At 46.2% G+C, this 20797-nt stretch overlaps 7 protein-coding genes across 7 annotated transcripts; 3 read left to right on the top strand and 4 right to left on the bottom strand.

Annotated features, from left to right (window-relative positions):
- Window positions 1-802: 802 nt before the first annotated feature.
- On the top strand, window positions 803-2485 carry GLAREA_03508 (PLP-dependent transferase; the record flags this gene model as incomplete). The annotated part of the gene is made up of 6 exons (XM_008083761.1): window positions 803-1166; window positions 1222-1568; window positions 1622-1709; window positions 1772-1937; window positions 1986-2184; window positions 2234-2485. The coding sequence occupies 6 exons, from the start codon at window positions 803-805 to the stop codon at window positions 2483-2485; spliced, it is 1416 nt and encodes a 471-aa protein (XP_008081952.1).
- Window positions 2486-5851: 3366 nt separating this feature from the next.
- On the top strand, window positions 5852-9565 carry GLAREA_03507 (uncharacterized protein; the record flags this gene model as incomplete). Its single annotated transcript, XM_008083760.1, has 2 exons — window positions 5852-8037; window positions 8092-9565. 2 exons carry the CDS (start codon window positions 5852-5854, stop codon window positions 9563-9565), a joined length of 3660 nt encoding a protein of 1219 aa, XP_008081951.1.
- Window positions 9566-10172: 607 nt separating this feature from the next.
- GLAREA_03506 (Tryptophan synthase beta subunit-like PLP-dependent enzyme) lies at window positions 10173-12608 on the bottom strand (the record flags this gene model as incomplete). The annotated part of the gene is made up of 6 exons (XM_008083759.1): window positions 10173-10976; window positions 11024-11948; window positions 12001-12233; window positions 12283-12353; window positions 12409-12496; window positions 12561-12608. The coding sequence occupies 6 exons, from the start codon at window positions 12606-12608 to the stop codon at window positions 10173-10175; spliced, it is 2169 nt and encodes a 722-aa protein (XP_008081950.1).
- A 345-nt stretch (window positions 12609-12953) lies between these two features.
- Window positions 12954-13427, top strand: GLAREA_03505 (uncharacterized protein; the record flags this gene model as incomplete). Its single annotated transcript, XM_008083758.1, has 1 exon — window positions 12954-13427. The coding sequence occupies one exon, from the start codon at window positions 12954-12956 to the stop codon at window positions 13425-13427; it is 474 nt and encodes a 157-aa protein (XP_008081949.1).
- Window positions 13428-14453: 1026 nt separating this feature from the next.
- GLAREA_03504 (uncharacterized protein) lies at window positions 14454-16338 on the bottom strand (the record flags this gene model as incomplete). The annotated part of the gene is made up of 4 exons (XM_008083757.1): window positions 14454-14593; window positions 14649-15610; window positions 15679-15870; window positions 16229-16338. 4 exons carry the CDS (start codon window positions 16336-16338, stop codon window positions 14454-14456), a joined length of 1404 nt encoding a protein of 467 aa, XP_008081948.1.
- A 513-nt stretch (window positions 16339-16851) lies between these two features.
- GLAREA_03503 (uncharacterized protein) lies at window positions 16852-17685 on the bottom strand (the record flags this gene model as incomplete). Its single annotated transcript, XM_008083756.1, has 1 exon — window positions 16852-17685. One exon carries the CDS (start codon window positions 17683-17685, stop codon window positions 16852-16854), a length of 834 nt encoding a protein of 277 aa, XP_008081947.1.
- Window positions 17686-19014: 1329 nt separating this feature from the next.
- Window positions 19015-20238, bottom strand: GLAREA_03502 (uncharacterized protein; the record flags this gene model as incomplete). Its single annotated transcript, XM_008083755.1, has 2 exons — window positions 19015-20026; window positions 20126-20238. The coding sequence occupies 2 exons, from the start codon at window positions 20236-20238 to the stop codon at window positions 19015-19017; spliced, it is 1125 nt and encodes a 374-aa protein (XP_008081946.1).
- Window positions 20239-20797: the final 559 nt, after the last annotated feature.

Raw genomic sequence — 20797 nt, 5'->3', positions numbered from 1 at the left:
TCTTCGATCTGGAGATCAACGTAGAGACCGGTTTCTGCAGGCTGGATATCTATCCCTTCTTTTGGGGTGCCAGAAGCTGCGGGTTTCCTTTTCCAATCTTGTCGAATTCTGCCCTCTCTCTGCTGTTGAAGAGGAAATAGGAAGTTGAGGGGACGCCCACATGACTTTCTGGTTTAATGAGTAAAGATGAGATCAGAGTTCTAGGTTTGAGCACGAGTCTGTAGGTTTTATATATGTACATCAATCTCTTAGTCATATACTATGATGGAACTCTTTGATGGGGTAAAAGCAGCAGGCTAGATGAAGTACGATATAAATAATGCCAATAATAAATAGAACGGTTCCTCTCCGAAACCATCTCAGCAGATTCGAGCTCGGAATTGGCTTATCGCAGTAGAGGAAATAGTTAGGGTCAAGAGTGGAATGGCTGATAATAAAGACTCTGCTTATAATATGAGCAAACAACTAACACCTGTAGATAAGCGAGCCAGTCAGATTCACGGGCTTGTTGGGCCTATCTTCGACCATCCACCCCACTTATCTTCCTATCTTTAGGCGTTTTTGGAGTTTCCTATCATTGGCCCGTTCAGGGTATGTTTTCTTCACTATCATAACGATGGAATTGAGCTTTTGTTATTTACTAATCTCAGAGAATCTGTGAATCATCATCTGGATAGAAGAAAAACATCCAGGCTGAAGATTATATATAAGCCTGTTAACATCTCTATTACCGATCTCAGTGCTTAACTATCTAGATCAATACCGTCGACCTCGGTGTTATCAACCTACCACAGACACTAAAATGGCACCAGCCATCCTCGACACAATAGAAAATGCTTTCGAACCCTCAGAATTCCCCAAATCCGAAGTCGCCAGCGCCGTCATCCACCGTAGTCTCAAAAGCGCTCCTTTACAAGTCATCCGCGCCGAAGGAACCAAAGTCACATTCTCAAATGGTCAAACAATCAACGATACCACATGTGGTGCAGCAGTAGCCTGTCTCGGTTACCACAACGAACGCGTGAAAAAAGCGATGATTGCTCAGATTGAAAAGTTCTCATACTGTAATTCCATGTTCTTCGGGACGGAGATTGGGGAGCAGTTAGCTGAGGCTTTGGTGGAGGGGACGAGGGGGGAGATGGCGAAGGCGTTGGTTATGTGTTCTGGTAAGCACCTGCTCATTCAGCAAAACGAGAATAATGCGTGTTGATAAATATCTAGGATCAGAAGCAATGGACGCGGCGATGAAAATGGCACGTCAGTATTTCATGGAAACTATTCCTAAACAGCCGCGCCGCACTAAATTCATCGCTCGTCATGGCTCTTATCATGGGACTACTTGGGGTGCACTGTCAGTTGGTGGGCATGTTGCAAGGCGAGAGCTGTTTGAGCCGATGCTCCTTCAGAATTGTGCGAAGGTGTCGGCTTGTAATGAATATAGAGGTCGACTTGAAGGTCAGAGCCAGGAGGAGTACGTGGCGCGGTTGGCGAAAGAGCTTGATGATAAGTTTCGGGAATTGGGAGCTGAGGAGGTGATTGCGTTTGTTGCTGAGCCTGTTGTGGGAGCTGTAAGTAAAGAAGCCCTTTTATTTTACCTTTGCTATGGAACTCATAATCTTAGGCACTCGGCGCTGTGCCAGCAGTCCCTGGTTATTTCAAAGCTATGCGAGAAGTTTGTGACAAATACGGAGCTCTTCTCATTCTCGATGGTAAGTCAAATCAAAGATGCTAGTCTTGAGAAAGATGCAGCTTTTTTGACCGGTCCTGATAGAGGTGATGTCTGGAATGGGTCGTTGCGGAAGCCTTCACGCTTGGGAGCAAGAAGGTATAGTTCCCGATATTCAAACAATAGCTAAAGGTCTTGGTGGCGGCTTTGCGCCAATCGCTGCGATTCTAATCAACCATCGTATTGCGGATGTATTGAGTCAAGGCTCGGGGTATGTGTCGGATTGAAACACTCGAAGGAGAAAATTAATGACTGGTAGGGCATTTTCTCATGGACATACGTATCAGGGACATCCGGTCTCTTGTGCAGCGGCTCTCGAAGTCCAAAAGATCATCGCAGAGGACAAGCTCGTTGATAACGTTAGGGAAGTTGGAGCTTATTTTGGAGAACTACTTCATGCCTATCTCGATGACCATCCCCACATTGGAAACGTCAGAGGGAAAGGATTTTTCTGGGGGGTTTGTACTCGCTGTTCCCCGAAGTCGTAATCTACTAACGTAATTTTAGGTTGAATTCGTCAAGGATAAGATTACAAAGACTCCATTCCCGAAGTCTTTGGCTGTGGCAAATACAATTTTCGATGTGGGAATGGGTCCCGAATATGGTATCTCGCTATATCCTGGGCAGGGATCTGTTGATGGCGTGGTGGGTGATCATGTTTTGATTGCTCCGGCGTATGGGACTACGAGAGAAGAGATCAAGGTGATCGCGGAACTTACACGAGATGTGATATTCAAGGCTCTGAGCGAATTCTCTTAAGCTGTCAGATCATCTCGGTTTCAGGTTATGGATTGGGAAATACATAAAGGCCACTACTCTGAAACTTACATTGCAAATTCGATTATTGAGCAGGTAGGAATGCTTTTCAATGCAGCGTGGCTATGAGAATCTGGAACGCGAATTTACGTCACTGGAGACTCGTGTCCAAGTCTACTAGCTCGCAGATCGATAGATACAAACATCTCAATACAACTCGTGAGGTGCGAGGAAAGGTTCAACATTTTTTAATAGTAATACTAATAACATCCGACGATTAGTTGATCGCGTATCTGGCGTGGTATTCAATGTAGATTGTGCTCATCCCGACCCGCAATATATTTCAATTATTCGACTTCTCAACAACCCATTTTCGAGTCCAACCCTCCGTATCAGGCGAAAACAATCTCCCTTTCCACTGCTCATCTCCTTGAAATCAAAAAAGGTTCGTTGAAACCGTAGAGTGAACATCCGGAGCTTATCAAGCGTAATCACAAAAAGCACCTGCTGCATCTATTGCTTATTTCCTCGAAAGTAGAATAGGTGGGTCCTTAGAAATGCGGAGATCGAGCAACTGACTTCTTTAGGACTAACATTCAAACGCATTTCCCAAGGGGAACAACAAGTTATGGCTGGGAAATAAGTCATTCTGGGCACTACCGGCCTTGCGCTTCGGTGAAAGTTTGTCTAGCGCTGATACGCTCCTTCACGGCTTAACAAACGGATGGACATACCATAGCCGTAAGGAGGTGTGTTGTCGACGCATTGGTCAGCCCATATTCAATGGAATCCTACCATAGAACTTGCTGGTGAGAAACGAATTGCTCTCTTTGCCAACAGTAAAATAATTGGCAAGTACACTTACTAGATTTTTTCTTCAGCTCTCGGCCATTCGGTGACTGTGCGTGGAGAAAGCTGAAAAGGTGGAGCAGGTATGGCATTCGACTTTTTTCTGATATTAAAGTTTCTCGTCGAGTAGTAGAGTACTAGCGAGGAGGTTCGCAGTACACTTGAGGTCCAGTTATAGATAGTGTCTATATACGGGGAAATTCTTTTTTACGCTTTTATTCCGTCTATGTGGCCTAACAGTTCTCTAATAACAAACCGCTCAGGAGATACAAGACACTAGTCATTAAGCAGCTACTCTTATTATATTTCGAGCCTTTTCTATTACTCACAGGCCTTACTTCGAATATAATGATGTTGTTATTAATATGTAAGATTTTGTAAAGAGAGTTAATGGTTAGTCGCTTTCTAAGGTTAGTTCAGAGGTCCTTATAAGCATATCTTGTAAACTCCAGTAGGAGAGGTCACCCCCTACCTTACACGCCCCCCGCCCAAACTGTCTATTGTCGATAGTTAAATATCTCTGTCTCCGTAGCCTTTCATCTTGCTAACAAGCGTATCATAATCATTGTTCCATGAAACCGGTTGATCTAGTCGAGGAGATATAACATTATCATTGCTGCCAATTCCGCATTTTTTCCTCGGTGAGGTAAAGTTGGGATTGAAAGTCCTGTCAGGAATCATAACCCTAACCGCTAACAAATCCAGGACAGCTTCTAATACCTTCGCGTTATCCTTTGTCTAGATTAACGTCATATCTAGTCTTGGCGAAAAGCAGAGATTAAGGTAGTGAGTGGGACAAGGGACAAGTGAACCTTGTTGGGGACCACTCGACAACAACAAGGAAAAAACGATGCAGACGCAGAATAGCTCTCCAAATCTGCGAATTGATTCTTCAAAGCCCAGGTATCGACAGTTTGTGATGAGAATGGTAGCCGCTAGATCCTAAGTTCTGGGCTCCATGTGAAGGCGAAAGAGCGGATGCCTCGCATAGGGGTTCGAAGATGAGGACGTTCCAAGCCGTTATGAAGATGGGTGTGCTGTCGCAGGAGCCATCTGCATTAATCAAGGAGATACTCATGATATCATTAGACGAAGCGTAAGTATTAGGTCAAGTTTGTATAAAAACTTTTCGCTCAATACTCGAAGTCCTGCATCCTTATGAATTATCTCCATGCGAAAATTTCATCTTTTGGTTAGGTGCATACCCTTACCTACATTAGAGTAACCTACCTGCCTAGGTAGTTGGCCATTGTATGTTCCTCACGGGAATCGATGAACGAGGTTCTCAAGTGAGACGTGTAAAGGATGAAATGGTGGAAGATTGCCAAGTGCATCAACATAGCGTTACGCATCACCTGACTAGATTTCTGACGGACTATCGTAAATCCGTCTTCCGGGACGATAACAGATTGTAAGGCTTTAACAATCTGCTCACTATATTCAATAGGTCTTATCAGGACACTAGCGGTGTATAATAATAAAAGCTATACTAGAGGGTAATTCAAGACGAATTATTACTTCATCTCACCCACACAAACGGATTGTAACGGATCCAAGCCATCAGCAGCTGAACCCTGCAAACTTTGCTGGTTCCCTGCTTGGGCTTGCTGCTCCCTGCTTCTCAGCGCTGCACGGTCCAAGTAAGCTGCAGGCGCGAAGCCAAATGGGGAGGGGTTGATGCTGAGAGTGGCCCCAATCCCCTGTGACCGCGATGGGATCCGACGGTGCCTCAGGGAGACATCCATGCTAGATTTGCGGGATCGAGCTTGCATTGGGCTTGGGGCACGGCGGTGGCATGGGCCCGGTGGAGCCCTAGAGGTTGACGATGATTTTGGACCAGGAGAAGATTTGACCCGTGCGAGGCCAGCCGGGAGTTGGAGAAGAGAGGAGAGCAGAGGTCATTGATATTCCAGACTCGATCCTCGTACACAATACACAATACACAATACACACGAAGAAGCATCATCACGTCGTAGACATCGTTATATCGAGTGAAAGGCATCCATCTCGAGCTCCCAAGTATATCATCACTTCACCGTCTGCCACGTTCTCCACAACAACACCATCAACGCGCTCCTTCAATATTCCCTGCTGCAACTCTGCAACTCTGCAACTCATTCTCTGCACCGCTGCACCTCACCCACCACCACAGTCATCCTCCAAGTACCGCGCATACACACCTTCCACACCGCATATCGTTACACTCGTCACACAGCCATCGATGCGAGTATTGGTCTTGCGCCGCTTAAACTCCACGAGCCTTGACCCAACCCAACTTGTTGGCCCTCCGAGAAGGCCATCTTAGCCGCTACAGATCACACAGAGAAAGAGGAGAATCATCGGGCATCAACAGCACCAACAATCGAGAGCATGTGGAGGTGAATGCGCCAACAGCTGTTTCTGCGAGTCCCATAACCGACACGAGATTTATACATCGAGCAGAGCCGAGGAACGAGAATTATTTGACGGTCGACGGTGAGCTCGTGGAAAGATTATTCGGAAATCAGAGACAAACGCAAGATGGATCCAAGACAGCCGCCTCAACTTCCATTCTCGCGAAATACAGCCTCGCCCTACGATGGTCGAACACCTTTTCCTCCCTCGAACCAGCCACCGTATCCTCCCTCTTCACATCCCGCGAATGCTGCTCCAGCTTACGCCGAACACCACAGAAGACCATCAGATCCTCCATTCTACAACGCGCAACAACGGAATTATGCTCCAGGAGGCCCTCCTATGCCAGGACCGGGCCATGCCAGACATCAGAGTGCATCATCGATAACACATGGAACGCCAGTAACGCGAGCAATGCCTCCTCCCTCCTCACCTCAACAACCATCTTCTCAAGCGCCTCATCATACCTACGGTCCGCCGCCTATGCGCGCTGCCTCGTCGTCAGTCGGGCCTCCAGTGGGATTTCAATCAGGTCGCGAGCTTCCTCCGATTGGAAGCCGAGGGAACGGCATGTCGATATCATCTCTCTTAGGAGGCCCACCAGCCGCAAGTCGCGAACCACCACAGCCTTCACAATACGCTTCTCCCATCAGTACGTCCTCCGCGCCGGGACCATTCCCTAGCACGACACATCCCTCACCCCGAATGAGCTCGGCGGGTCAAGAATATACGCCGTTTCGCCGACCTCAAACACCCGAGCATCCACGACCCTACGAACCTGCGACGAGAGATCATCGTTCAAACTCGGCCGGGTCTCCACCAGGAGTTGGTCATTATGGCACTCCAGATGGGAGAGGGAGGTTCAGTACAGCGCAGACGAATTACTCACGACCTGGCCCTCCAGGGATGCGGGTAGGAGAAGAGCCCCGCCCAGAACCGATTCGCGTTCCCAACCCAAATTCTGCGTTACCTCCACGACCGAACAGTCAGCCCAGTGGTCACCCTCCTCCGAATCGACATGCGCCGGGTCAAAGAATGTCAGGACATGGCGAAAATATTTTTGGCGAGAGAAGGGTGGAAAATATGTCACGACCCGCGGACCAGATGAACCGGGCGCCGGAACCAGCATATGCAAGAGCAGCATTCGAGGAAAGAGGAGCTTCAGCCTATACATATGTAGAAAGGGAGAGACAAGAGCGAGAGGTGGCTATCCAACGGGAGAGAGAACGTGCGAGGGAACGAGAAGAGGAGATGCACAGAGTCCGCGAACGAGAGCGTGAGAGAGAACGCGAAAGAGACCGGGAGGAGAGAGAACGAGAGAGGGACCGAGAAATTGAGATGGAGAGAGAAAGGCAGAGACGGGATCGAGCACTGAGTGGCCATGGAAATGATATACATATGGATTATGCTCGTCAACACGCTGCTCAGCGAAATGCCCAGCCTGGTTACAATCGTCCAGAAGCTCGAGAACAACCTGCATGGATGCGACCTGACTACGAACCACCACGACCACCGTATGAACCTATACCACCCCAGCCCGAAAGACCTCCACCGCAGCAGACTCAACCTCCTGGATATGGATATCCAGCGAGTTCTGCTCCACAATATCAAGGACATCACGCATATGCGCAAGAGGTCTCACGATATCCGCCAGCATCTCAGCCATCACAAATGCCCGCTCAACATGCGGCACCTTCCAACCAGTATGAAGCATCAATGATTGAAAGACAAAGAATCGCAAATGTTGCACAGCATTTGCATCAGCAACATCAACCAGGGCCTGCTTATGCTGGACCGCCTATGAACGGACCTTATCAGCCACAAGAATCACCTACGAGACGGAATATGGAAGAATCACAACAGATGCAGCAACAACGAAGTTTTCTTGGAGTAGAGTTCAATCGTAAGGGCCGATTATCGCCACTCCCTCAAGCAGTACAAGGAGCACAAGCACAACACGGTGGTCCGGGCGGTGAGCCAGGTATCAAGAGCGAATTTGGAAGAATGTTTTCTGGTATTGGGAGTGGTGTAAGCGGTCTCGGAGTACCAAGTCCTGTCTCTGCAAATGCTCAATCGATGCCATTTTCTAACTCCGGTCAACTTCGACGTGAAGACCTCGAAGGGTTCGCCAATCAGGATTCGCCTATGGATAATGGTAGCATTAAGCCTCGATCATCATCTCGTGGTGGTGCTACGTCTAGAAGAAGGAAGTTGAAGGAAGAAGATGGTAGGGATGATGAAAGTAGTACAGGTAGACGTACCCCTAGTGGAAGAGGTAAACGTACAAAGACGCATCACCATCATCATCACCAGTTAGTTTCCCTTTCTGTAGTCTTTTGAATTTTGCTAACTGGGCTTTGATTGAGTCACCATCACCATCACGCGGAACAAAATAATAACACTTCCTCGCCTGCTCAAAATCATCTCACGCCGTTTAAAAATGCGAAAGGATCTGCCATTCCATCTCCACCTGGCACTGACGCCAAGCAAACCTCAGCAACGCATCATCACCATGCTCCAACAAGCAAACCACATTACCATCATCATGCGGCAGCACCAAGGCCCGTCCCTCAGATCAATCCCATAATTCCGATACCAGTTCGAACTATCAAATCAAATGAAGTCTTTGAAAGTGTTGCAGATCGCCAGCGTCTTCATCTGGGGGTTCAAACTTATCAAGCCAAACTTAAGCCCAAAGGAAAAGATTCCAAGGGCAGGAACTCATTATCAAACCGAAGTTTCGCAAGTACCCCTCTACCTCTACCACGACTAGAAGGCAAGGAAAATTGTACAATGACGATCAAAGTTTCTCGAGCATACCTATCAGATGTCAGTAGAGAGGAAATCACCCGCCGTCGCGCCGTTTACGGTACCGATATCTATACCGACGATTCCGATGTCGTCGCCGCTTGTATCCACGAGGGTTGGTTCCGCGGCGCTTGGGCCCCAGACGTAGATATCTCCTTATTAGACCTTGAAATTGGCGACCCTCCTGCTCGTCCCATCGATGCCGAGGCGGTATTGACAGCTCCACCGCCACATGGTCCTTTGATCGTCCCGAAGAATCACGATGTTGATATCAAGATCCTTATACTCCCTGCACTCGTCGAATATAAAGGCTGTGTCCGCTTCGGCATCAGAAGTAGGGAGTGGGGTGTGAAGCATTCGGGCTATCAGGCGCAACACGACGGGTTGAGTTTCAAGATTATGAGTGTGCAGTTTGTTGCTGGTGACGGGGGTGTTGAATCAAAACGTGGCAAAGTGGCGTATAGTCAAAATCTGACAGCGAGGGAGTTGGAAGAGGAGAGGCGAACCGCGCGGGTATTCGAGATGGGCGATCAGGTGATGCAGGATAGAGCTGAGGAAATCAGTTTCGAACGCGGAGAGGCAGGGTTGAGGGGCGTGGGCATGAGGAGTTGGAATTTAGATCCCCCGCCTCCGAAGAGGGTTGAGGAGGTGCAGAGGGAGGTGCCGGCCCCGATAAGGGTGCGCACGCCCAGGGTTATGGAACCGCCCGTCGTGGAACCTATTACGCCGGCGGCGGGACAGGAGAAGATGGTGGGTTTGGGTGTTGATGCGGTGGTTGAGACGGCGGGGGTGTTGGCTGCTTTGAGGGGTGGGGAGGTTGAGGGGGTAGGGATGGGAAGGAGGGAAGGGAGTGGTTTGGGGGAGGGCGGAGATGTAGGCAGAGTTGCGGAGGGGGCAAAAGAGGTTACTGAGGCGGATATTCAGAGGGTTATGGGGATTCAAGGGGGTACAGGGGAAAGTGAAAGAGGGAGAGTAGTAGAGATGGTTACGGAGAGGATGGTGTGGAATGCGAATTCGGTGGGGAGGCATTGAGTACAGAGAAGTGGAAGAGGCAAGGAGAAGGAGGAACAGGATGATCTATCTGATTTTATATACCCCCTTGTTTGTATAGAAAAGGGGAATAGCAAGCGATGACTAAATAGCTAATAAAAATATCTCACATTTATCTTGGTGTAGTTTTGTCGTGGATGGGACAGTACTACGCGACCGATTTAAATTTTTCTTATCAAATTATACTTACCATATATAATTTCATTGCTTGACTACTATAACCTTAAAACCAACGATGTGTTAAAGCAAATCAATAGTTATGAAAGAAACTAATAATTCGAAAAGAAATTGGTTAGAAGAAGTCGTAAAAGTGTATTCGAGCTTTTTCGTTGAGAGACGTGATTTCGATGACCAAGAAATAGATGGATGGGGGGTTCGGATGGAGATCTGCGTGTGGGAGGTAAGTGGAAACTTTTAGGTGAAAATACTCATGTTATACTTCTTTTATTCATTCCCTAATTTTACCAAAGTTTCTAACAAAACAGTCCCGGAATTTTTTATCACATGTTCCACTCCGTCTCCCCTTTCTCACTATCTCACACCTCTGCCCCCCTCTACCCTTTTAACTACCCCCTCCAACATCGCCCACCTAAAACCTCAAATCCCATCCAATCTTCGGCCCCAACGTAGGCAACTCATCAGCCACACTCTGCACATCCTTATCCCCGCGTCCACTAACACATATCACAATATCCTTGCCCTTGCCGAGTTCCTTCGCAACTTGCACCGCACCAAACACCGCGTGCGCCGTCTCCAGCGCGGGGATGATACCCTCAAGCTGACTTAGCAATCTAAAGCCCGTGAAAGCTTCAGCGTCTGTGGCGCTGATGAAGCGCGCGCGGTTGCTATCTTTCCAGGACGCGAGTTCGGGGCCTACACCCGGGTAATCGAGACCAGCGGAGACGGAATGCGTGTCTTGAATCTGACCGTGGGAGTCCTGGAGAACGTAGGTGCGGACGCCGTGGAGGACACCCTTTGTGCCTGCGGAAAGGGTGGCGGAATGACGCGGAGTGTCGATACCGTCGCCGCCTGCTTCGACGCCGATGAGAAGAACGGAGGGGTCTTTGGAGAACGGAAAGAACATGCCTGTGGCGTTTGAGCCACCGCCGACGCAGGCAATGACTGCGTCTGGGAGTTTGTTGCGTTTGGCGAGCATTTGTTCGCGTGTTTCGTTGCCGATTACGGATTGGAAGGTGCGGACGATGGTTGGGAAGGGGTAGGGACCAATTGCTGAGCCGATTATATAGTGTGTTGTGTCGAGTTTTACGACCCAAGCACGCATGGCTTCGTTGACTGCGTCGCGGAGGGTTTGGGAACCGGCTTCGACGGCGATGACTTGAGCACCGAGGAGTTTGATACGGAATACGTTGAGGGCTTGTCTGCGTACGTCCTCCTAAGGGGTTGTTAGCAGAAGAAGCTTGTGATGGTGTCCATACTTACAGCTCCCATGTAAATTGTGCATTTCATGCCGAATTTTGCGCAAACTGTAGCTGTTGCTACACCGTGTTGACCAGCTCCAGTCTCGGCAATGATTTCAGTCTTGCCAAGTCTTCTAGCAAGCAGAATTTGACCAAGAGCGTTGTTAATCTTGTGGCTTCCGGTATGGTTGAGATCTTCTCTCTTTAACCAGATATTGGCACCCCCAGCATGCTCTGTTAATCTTTCGGCTAGATGGAGTTGACCTGGTCGGCCCATGTATGGATAATATGATCGAAACTCTTCCCAGAAAGCTGGGTCATCCTTAATTTTGTTGAAACCTGCCTCCAATTCCGACAAGCAATCCATTAATGATTCAGGCACATACTGTCCACCGAATTCACCAAATCTTGAAGGTACGGTGGCTGGATCGACTGGTCCATCGGTATTAAGAGCTTCGAGCTGATCAGCAAGACCAGGCCCAGAAGACTCTTTGATAACACCATCTACATGCACATCGTCTCCGTTTGGCTCGTGCGCATTTGATAATGTCTCGACAATGCCGACTTCTCTTGTGAGACCACCATTTGGAGCATTTCTTCGTCCACAAACTTCAGCGCAATACTCCTCGACAGCCTTAGCTCCTTGTCCAGCAGGAGCCTCGGCAAGTGTGGTAACGATCTGACTTCCGATAACGACACCATCTGCGATCTTTGCAACACTCAAGAAATGATCTCTTGTACTGACACCGAATCCAACAGCTGCTGGAATATTTCCAGAGTACTCCTTAACTCGCGCCAACAGATCTGGAAGTTTTGCGTTCATAGATCCGGTAGCACCTGTTACACCCATTCTTGAGACGACATAGATGAATGAATCAGCAAGTTTGCATAGTAATTTCATGCGAGTTTCTGATGTCGCTGGCGCAATAAGTGGTACGTATGATAGACTGTCAAAGATTGTTAGCATAGAATCGAACAACCCAGCGTCACACATCTCACCCTCCCTTCGTACAGAAATTTCGGAATGTAACAGCCTCCTCAGGTGGTAGATCGACAACAATGAAGCCATTGACACCTGCCTCTCTGCAGTCCCTGAGTAATCTCTCCTCGCCATAACTCAACATTGGATTGTAGTAACCCATGAAGAGTACAGGTGCTCTTAATCCTTTCTGTCTGGCTTGTCGAACGATATCGAGGGTTGATGCAACGGTAACTCCATTTTTCAAAGCAATCTACTATACATCAGCGGATGTTGATTTGGAGTTGTCGCGAGATATATACAGTATTTGACTTTTGTATCGTAGGTCCGTCTGCAATTGGGTCTGTGAAGGGTAGGCCGAGTTCAATGACATCTAGAGAATGTGTTAAGAGAAGACCTGATATTTGGATTTAAGTAGCATGACATACCGGCACCACCAGCTTCCATTCCCAAAAGAATATCCACAGTCTCTGCCGATGTTGGAAATCCAGCAGTGACATATGTAACGAGAGCTGGCTAACAAGAAATATTTGTTAGCGACTCAACATCAATTGAGGAATTGAAGAGCCATATAACATACTCTCTCTTCCTTTTTGCATTGCGCAAAGGTTTTCTTAAGTCCTTCCATGATTTCGAATAGTCTGAAAATAAATTGCGAGCTCAATTGCAAAAGAGAAAGAAGTGTCTACTATTATATGATTTTATTGTGAGTCAAAGAAGTATGGATTTATCCAACGCCCCTCGATTTCATTCGGCGGGCGGTGAACGAAACTCCGAGAATCGCCCGCTTATGTCATGGTGGGGCAGCCCAAATAGATCGTCGAGCGTCATGTCGGACCCTGAAATCTCTCTACGACAATGCGAACTTTCGTACATTATCAAACGATTCAACTTCCAAGTTTGCGCAAACCATTATCCAATCAATATATCAAAAATACCACGCAATACAGCAGCGACGTAAATTATTACCAACATGCCTCGACTACTACCCACAACCTTCCTTCTTCCGGCCCGTCGTCACTTTAGTCAATCCCTTCGTCGAACAGCCTTCGCCACAGGCCCAGCACCACCACGCCTTCCACCAAAAGAACAAGAAGAATACGAACGTTTACAACGAAGCTCTACTGGTGCATTCAGTACACCCAAACCACAGCAGCCTGCGTCAACACCCACAGCGGCAACCCAATCCCCTGCCCGACCTCAGGTTAATCAGTCGCCTGCATCCCAAGCGAGCACGGAAGAAGCTCAAATCAATGCAAGAGTGGAGGCGTCTGGAAAGGGCGAGGAACTCCACCCGGATATCAGAAGAGGTGCCAAACCCGAATTTGAAGGGGATAAGAACCCGAAGACTGGAGAGGTTGGAGGACCAAAGAACGAACCTTTGAGGTGGGGAAGTGATGAAAAGAGAGGCGATTGGAGTTACAATGGACGAGTAACGGATTTTTAATCTGAGTTCATGAGTTATGGGAGTAATTGAGCTCATGTGAGTTGCATGTTTGCATGAAGTATTAATGTATCACAAATGTACAACATTCCGCCTAGTGGCAAATTTCTTTCGCTGACTTTGTTCCCCTCTTCAACCCTTTTTGCCGTTTGTAGAAGTTTATGTCTTAGCCTACTGAGAGTATTGATTGTGTATCATTCTTTCAATGCATTCAATATCATCTGCATTTTTTCTTTCCATCTGTGAACAAGTTTCCGGTTAAGTAGCCTATTGGTAGTCGGCCGGCTATGGGAGCATCCGTGTTCATAGACTCAAATCCCTAAATGCCTTTGCTAAGCAGGAATCACTTGGAGCTATAATCATTGTTCTGCTGGTCAGTCATTCTAAGTCTACTTCTTGAAAGCCATGGGAATCACACCAGTATGTCACTTGCGATTGGATCGTCTGCTCGCAAGATTTCGGAACATGGTCAAACTGTTTGGGGTCCACTCAATCTAAATCACGTTTTTCCAACATTGATCGATATCGTCGTTTGTCATTCGACGATTAAGAATCATTCAAAGTGCGATTTAGGTTCAGCGGAGGCCAACAACTTTTATTTTGTGATTTGTTATCTGGAAATGAATCAGATCTGTACCAATATAACGATATCTCCTGCCTAGCTTTTTCAAAAGCCTCCTTATCCTCAATACGTGGTATCGAGAAGCAGAGTTTTTACTATGCCAATTTCCTAGGACTCTTGAATAAGTCAATTGAGAAATATTTCATGCACCCACATCTTTCACACACGAACATTTTCATTATTCCCTACGTCACCTAGGGGTTGCGGAAATTCTGCCGACTTAACTTTGTTTTTGTTTATCTATTCTTTCCCATGAAATAACTATGATCCCTAAGGGCAGAAGAGAACATATTTGCCGTTTTGATATAAATTGGGAAGCAACAGTTTGTTTGACCGTCCAGGAGACGATCAAAAAACTCCCTGTCCTAAACACTCAAATTTATTCTTATCGTGAAATTTAAGCGGCATTAATAGCAGTTGTTGTTGACAGCGTCCGCCCATACCCAGACACCACCATCTTCAGCTTTCTTTGTCTGATTCTCTTCGCCAGGGAAGCAGACGAAATCCTCGAGTTCCTCACCCCCCACGACCGCCTTTGGCATATCCGCTATTGACTCTCGTTAGCACTTCCTCTAATTGCTTGTTAATCTCGAGGAACTTACTCCATTTCGACCGCTCCTGCCCACTCAATCTTGCCTTCAAAGCCTCCTCTGACATGATACTGATTTTAGGAATAAGGAAAGGTTTTCCACCATTCCATCGCGGCTCTTTTTGAAGGGCGTCTCTTACTTTTAAAAGATGTTTCATGAGGTTCTCAATTCGTCTAAGACGAGAGCAGACGGCCCGATGATCATCGTCAAACGGGCAAGGCGAAGAATAAGTCCTTGGATCTCGACGTTGAACCGACTCTGCTTTACCTGCATCGATAATGATTTCCTTGAATAAAGCCCATTTAGCATTCACAGCAAGATTCTGATAAAAGTCCTTGTTGTTTGGATCTAAATTCTCCAAGGCTCCGACCGGGTTATCACTTAGATGGTGTCGATCTGAAACCCATCTTTCCGCATTCAATGCCCAATCCCCCATGTGTCCAGAAAGAAACAATAAAGGTCTTACATCATCGGTGAGTGTACACGAGCCCAAGCAACGCAGAAAGCCCTGAAACGTTTTGGACAGTTCGAAAATCAAGACGTCTTTTTTTACATTGAAATAAATCGGTGCGCTTAGCTCCTGCGCGAAACACAACTTGTAAGTTTCCTGAACGATATTTCGAGACTCACTACTAGTCTGCAACAAGTTGTCTAGTGTCCTTGATGTAACGTAGCCATCTGGCTCCCCAATAAGCTGTGCGCCCTGAAACTTATTCCAAGTAGTTTGGTGAACCACGCCTTGGATTTCCCGAGCGCCAACTGGGTAACTATAGATGAAACGAGGTGGAGGAAGCGCAAGCTTCCATATCATGCGACTAATGTCTTCAGGAAATTCTGGAAAAGGCTCGAAATTCTGGGTAGGTAGTAGAGCCTGGAGTGAATAGTCCCCAGCTGACAAAATTTCTCTGGAATTCTGTTCACACCGAGAAATGGAGTAATCCGAGTTAGGATTAATGCGCGGTTCGTTACTGACGCTATCATTTTGTCAAATTCGGACTTTTTTGCATCATGTGAACTCAACAATGAGATCTCGACGACTCACCTCTCAAGCACAGTGAGAAAAGAACCCAATTGGAGGTCGTGATTTCGTATGGCAGTCATTTGGGACAGGCTCCTGTCGTTTGTTGGTCCATTTTCACCCTCAATTTGCTCGTAACTATTACGCAACCTGCTTGTATTTTCGTCTGATCGTAACTCGGATAAATCAGGCCTGTTCACTGCAAATAGTGGAGATCTGTTAGAACCGTTATCGAATGAACAATCTTTGTTCCAACTATTTGGTCGCGCGCTACCAATTCTGGTACACTTACACGAAAGTACTTGAAAAAAAAGCCCACATCATTGCTTTTAATCTATCTAGGACTGATCTCTTGTACTCGATCCGAGTCCCATCGATAAGTATATAAAACGAAACTGAATATTCGTTTTCTAGATATTCTTTCGTCTCGCGATAGCTCTGGTACAGTGCGTAAAGAATTTCTTGCATCCATCTCAGGCGCTCTGCATTCCTCCTTGCTATTAGCTAAAATCCTTCAAATCGAAGCTTGAAAATGTTCAGGTAAAGGTTAGCCGATGATAGATTGAATACATACTCTGGCGTGACGAGTAGGGGAACGCGATTGCGGCCCCCACTGATATCGACTAATTCCGCAACAGGTGGAGCATCCTCTTGTAAGGACTCACTGTCAGACGGCGTTGTCATGTTAGAAGAAAAAAAGAAGTCCCAAGATTCGTGACGAGTGGTCGATGCAGAAACGTTGACAGCTGGTCGTCTTGTCTGTTTGAACTCGAATAACGCGTTCGTGGGTTGATGTCGAAATTTCGTGACGGATGTCGGATGATGGCAGCCTGCAAATTCTTGATGGAGCTCGCGCTTAAGTACCCAGAAAATTGGGAATAATTCACTGTCAAGATGAGCACGGTTTTGGGCTTTGCGAGGCAATGGAATGAGAGAGTTTTTCAGTTGAATTTGGTGGTTAGTGTGTTGCGAATAATTATTAATTGACTTCACCTGTTGTGGATTTTACTGAAGATGCAATCAACATACGAAGGCAGGATAATATAATTAGGCATAAAATTTTACTAAAGCGTGAGCAGTCCACTCAAGCTCGAATGGGTTCGACTTCTTTTCGTGCCGTTATCAATCTGCTTCGCTCCCACCAAAAATCGTCTCCTCCTGATACAGATACATAATAACAACATGAGCCTCTTGATATCAAAGATTGTTATTTTTCATTTCTAGGAAGACATCGAGTTCAATGTTATTGGAAAATGCTGGGATGGAATGCCGAAACCGATATGCTGAACCCTTCTTGATAGTGACTGATGGATTCTTCCACCATGCAGATGCCTGGAATGGCAGTCTTAGACGACTCACACCATAAAGCTTCTGTCGCTGATTTGACAGGGCTTCAAGGACTGGCCCTGAGCTTTTGGATAACGAGAGCTCAAACGCCGACTTAAACGCGGTGAGGGTTTCCCGGCTGATAGTCTCTATGCTTGTTGCTGGCTGATTATTTACGGACTCGCTGTCCTGTGCTGAATGGAGTTGATATCGTTTGGAACAAGGATTCCAAGTAAACCTTCCATCGTGCTCATAGGTCTCAATCCAATCCATATCATCCATACCATCGATCAACAGAATGAGTTCTTCGAGGTTAAACAACTTGGCGAGATATACCGCAGCTATGGCCCTCTTGTCCGGTTCAGCCCAGGGCTTAGTTTCACAGAAGGAGCTTAGAATGATACGTTCTTTGGAATCATTTCGTACCACACTGAAGCGGCCAATTGCTACCGACAAAATACTACTATTGTTAAGTGTCTGAGGGATGGAACATCGAGCGTCGCTTGTAAGAAAGCTTTGCATCGTTTCCAGGTCGTCGAAGTATAACGTGTCTGAAGGTGAGAAGTACATTGGGACGTGGCGAACCATTTTCAATTCGAATCCAGCGTGTCCATCCTCTTTCCTACTTCTCGAGACTTGGAGCAGGCTGTCATCAAAGGCGGTAAGCCTGATCGGTTGACACATTCCTTTATTGTACGATTCCATTCTTTTAGATGGATAACTCGGCCATTTTTGACCGCAAGCTCCCTATCTCAAGCTTCAGCTTCATGTTTCTTTTAGTGAGTCAAGGTTACCAATTCAAGCTGTACGGCATCTGCAATATGAAATTTAATTCAAATATGGAACGGAATAGACACTAACCAAATTGTCAGACGCAGCTCCGTAGGGAGTTTGGGAAATAATTCAAATTTAGATTCCCGATACCAATCGCAGATTTCTTGTTCTCGATCGTATAGTTCCATGGTGGCTTTTGACCTTGCCAGAGTTGATCAATTGCGCCAAATCCGTGTGTTGATTGCTTGATCTCGAATTGAATAATTAATTGGATTAATTGGGAGAAGGGTCTCAAAATCATTTGGGACATGACGTTTTATAGATGAGAAATACAAAGACAAAGATGAACTGATCTAAAAACGTGAATTCCAATGGGAGTGTGACTGGACAGGGCGCGAATACTGAAAATAAATGATTCGCACTGGCTTAGACATAGTAAAAACACATGAATTGGGCACTTAATTTGCCTCCTTTTCACTATGTTCGAGCTAGGTAGTACGATAAATTCAGACTAGTAGACAGAAACTGAGGCGAATTAGCAGCTTACATTTTCCTATAAACGAGGTATATCGCCAGTGATGATCCTTTGTGATATGACGATGTTTCTACCTGCAACTCCATAGTATGCTTGCCATATTTTTGATACCAGTGACCGAATGTTGATAAATTTTCAACCCCTAACAAACAGGCGTGAAAACGAGAAATGTGATTCGTTGGAAATTGGAAATTACAAATTGGAAATCTGTCCTAAAATAACCGGCCCCCTGACAGTACAAGAAGCGTAGCACCTTCAAATGAATCTCAACAGATTAAACACACCAAGCATGTGGCTGAAGAAATTGACTCCTAGCAAGTTTATAGTGATTAGCAATGAAGCTTTTTGTAGCGCAGGTTCAAAGGTTCAAGTTTGCTCTTTCAAAATACACGCGACCAAACTGACTAAAGAAAAAGGATTTGACCTCAACTTTATATTCAGACAATGGTCTCAGCAAACAGATAACTTTTTAATGTACCTCAACTAGATTTGCGATGCTCTTCTACAGAGTTGTATGACCTCCATTCAAGAAACTGCCAGGTTCCATGTCAATTTAGCAACACAAAATTATCTGCGATTTTCTTCCTAAGCAATTCCCGGCTTATTCACCCTTCCATCTTACACTAATCTTGCTCCACCACAACATCTCGACAAAATACCACGATTGCATGGACACGGTCAAAGACATCGCATCGTCCCTAAATTTCTTCCACTTTCTCAAGTTGCTACTCTCTGCCATGTCGAAGAAGGTTTATTTCATCGCTTATTTTTTCGATTTCGGCTTCATTCTTCGCTATCGCAGTTTTCCAGTTCTCTTCCATGTATGGGTTCTTTCGTTTCAGCGTAGCTCTCTTTTGAATCAATTCCTTCATCCGTTTCCTCCTTCGCAAGGCCTTTTGATCGGCCCTTTCCAACCGCTCGCAACGCTTGAATATACCCGGCTTTGATACTATGCCCTTGGTGTAAATCTCTTTGTCGAGGATGGAAACTTTTGGATTTTTCCACCATTCAGACGTCGAAACTGGTAAATCGTTGCCCCCTCGCAATAAGCAATACATACAATCCCCCGGACCTTCGTTTATATGTGAGACATACGAGTGAGACATCTTGCGTAATGTGTTTTCGAACTTCGACTTGAATGCCGAAAATATGGTTTTAGAGTATGAAAACATGCGGCCTTGTATAGGTCCATTCTTCGAAAACGAATTTTGTTCAATATCATTAAGCTCGATACTCTCGCCAGCAAAAGTTGCCCGAGTCCCAAAAGTATGTAACACATTGTTGTCGAGAAGTAACGTGAGCCTCTCGAGGTTGGTCAACATGGCAAAATCACGAGCTGCCTTGGTTTTGTGGCCGAAGTAAGACATGCCAACAGCTGTAAATGATCTTTCTATCAAACCATCCATGGTACCGAATGTTCCAAGGGTAACCGATCTAATGTCGCAGTTATTGAGTGCCAGTGGTTTCTCTATGTTGTTCCGAAATCTAGTTTGACGAAATACGAAACCATCAAAATCTTGGATAGTTTCAAAGTACAGAGTGTCTGCGGGCGAAAAATACATCGAAGCGTTCCGATACATCTTTTGCTCGAATCCGCGCACGTAGAATCTTTTGGCCACTATTCGCGATTCCAGACATGCTTCCAAAAGAGGCGGGTGTCCGGAAAGATTGACGAAAGAAGGTCCCTTGGGCGCCTTCGACAAGTGAATGATTCGGCCTTCATCTACCGCAATTTTCCTTGATAAAAAGTCAGTGATCGTGTTTGTCTAACCTCACCATAATGAAGGGTGTAAATGATGTAAATGCCTAGTGAAGGTAGATCGGAGGGAAACTTACCAAATGATGAGCCGTAACTCGATCGGTAGCTTTGGAAAGAAGCGGAACTTTGCTTGCTGATCTTCAAAGATTTTGTCTCCATACGGATGCGAATAAATCTCTTGGATTTCCATTATCTCGATCTACGTTTGCGGAGATGGTACCAGATTCGTGTCGTGGAGTTGTTTTTGGACGGATGTAAACGCATCCGAGCTGGAAGAAAAAGATTTTATGCATACGACTATGAGGTCCTGTGAATGACCTATAAAGTCTTCTCGACTTAGATGTAGGAAAGAATTACCTCAAATTCACAATGAGATCTCGAGGCGGGGAGGTGCATGAGTTGCGAATTTATATTTTCTTCTCGAGATACCCTGCTACTTTTAGATTTAGAGTTGTGGAGGATTGAACTAGTATGTCAAAGGTGAGATTGTCCTGAAATAATCCTGTGGAACCATATACCACCTCTTATCCATGAAGGGGACAGCCAACAACATCGTTTGCAGAGTACTCATTATTCACTCAACCTCATCTTGATCCCAATACATTACCATCAAGCGGCACGGGATAAATCTTATTTTCGACCAAATCCTCTATTTCCAATACTTGACCTACACCTAATACCGTACTTTTCACGACAAATGGGAAAAGCAGCCAACATGCTTGCTGGACGTGCCATTTGCGACATAAGAA

The sequence above is a fragment of the Glarea lozoyensis genome, assembly GCF_000409485.1.
Source record: "Glarea lozoyensis ATCC 20868 chromosome Unknown GLAREA2, whole genome shotgun sequence".
NCBI classification, from domain to species: domain Eukaryota; kingdom Fungi; phylum Ascomycota; class Leotiomycetes; order Helotiales; family Helotiaceae; genus Glarea; species Glarea lozoyensis.
The sequence above is the reverse complement of the archived record's forward strand: the minus strand, read 5'-3'. Positions and strand labels throughout refer to the sequence as shown.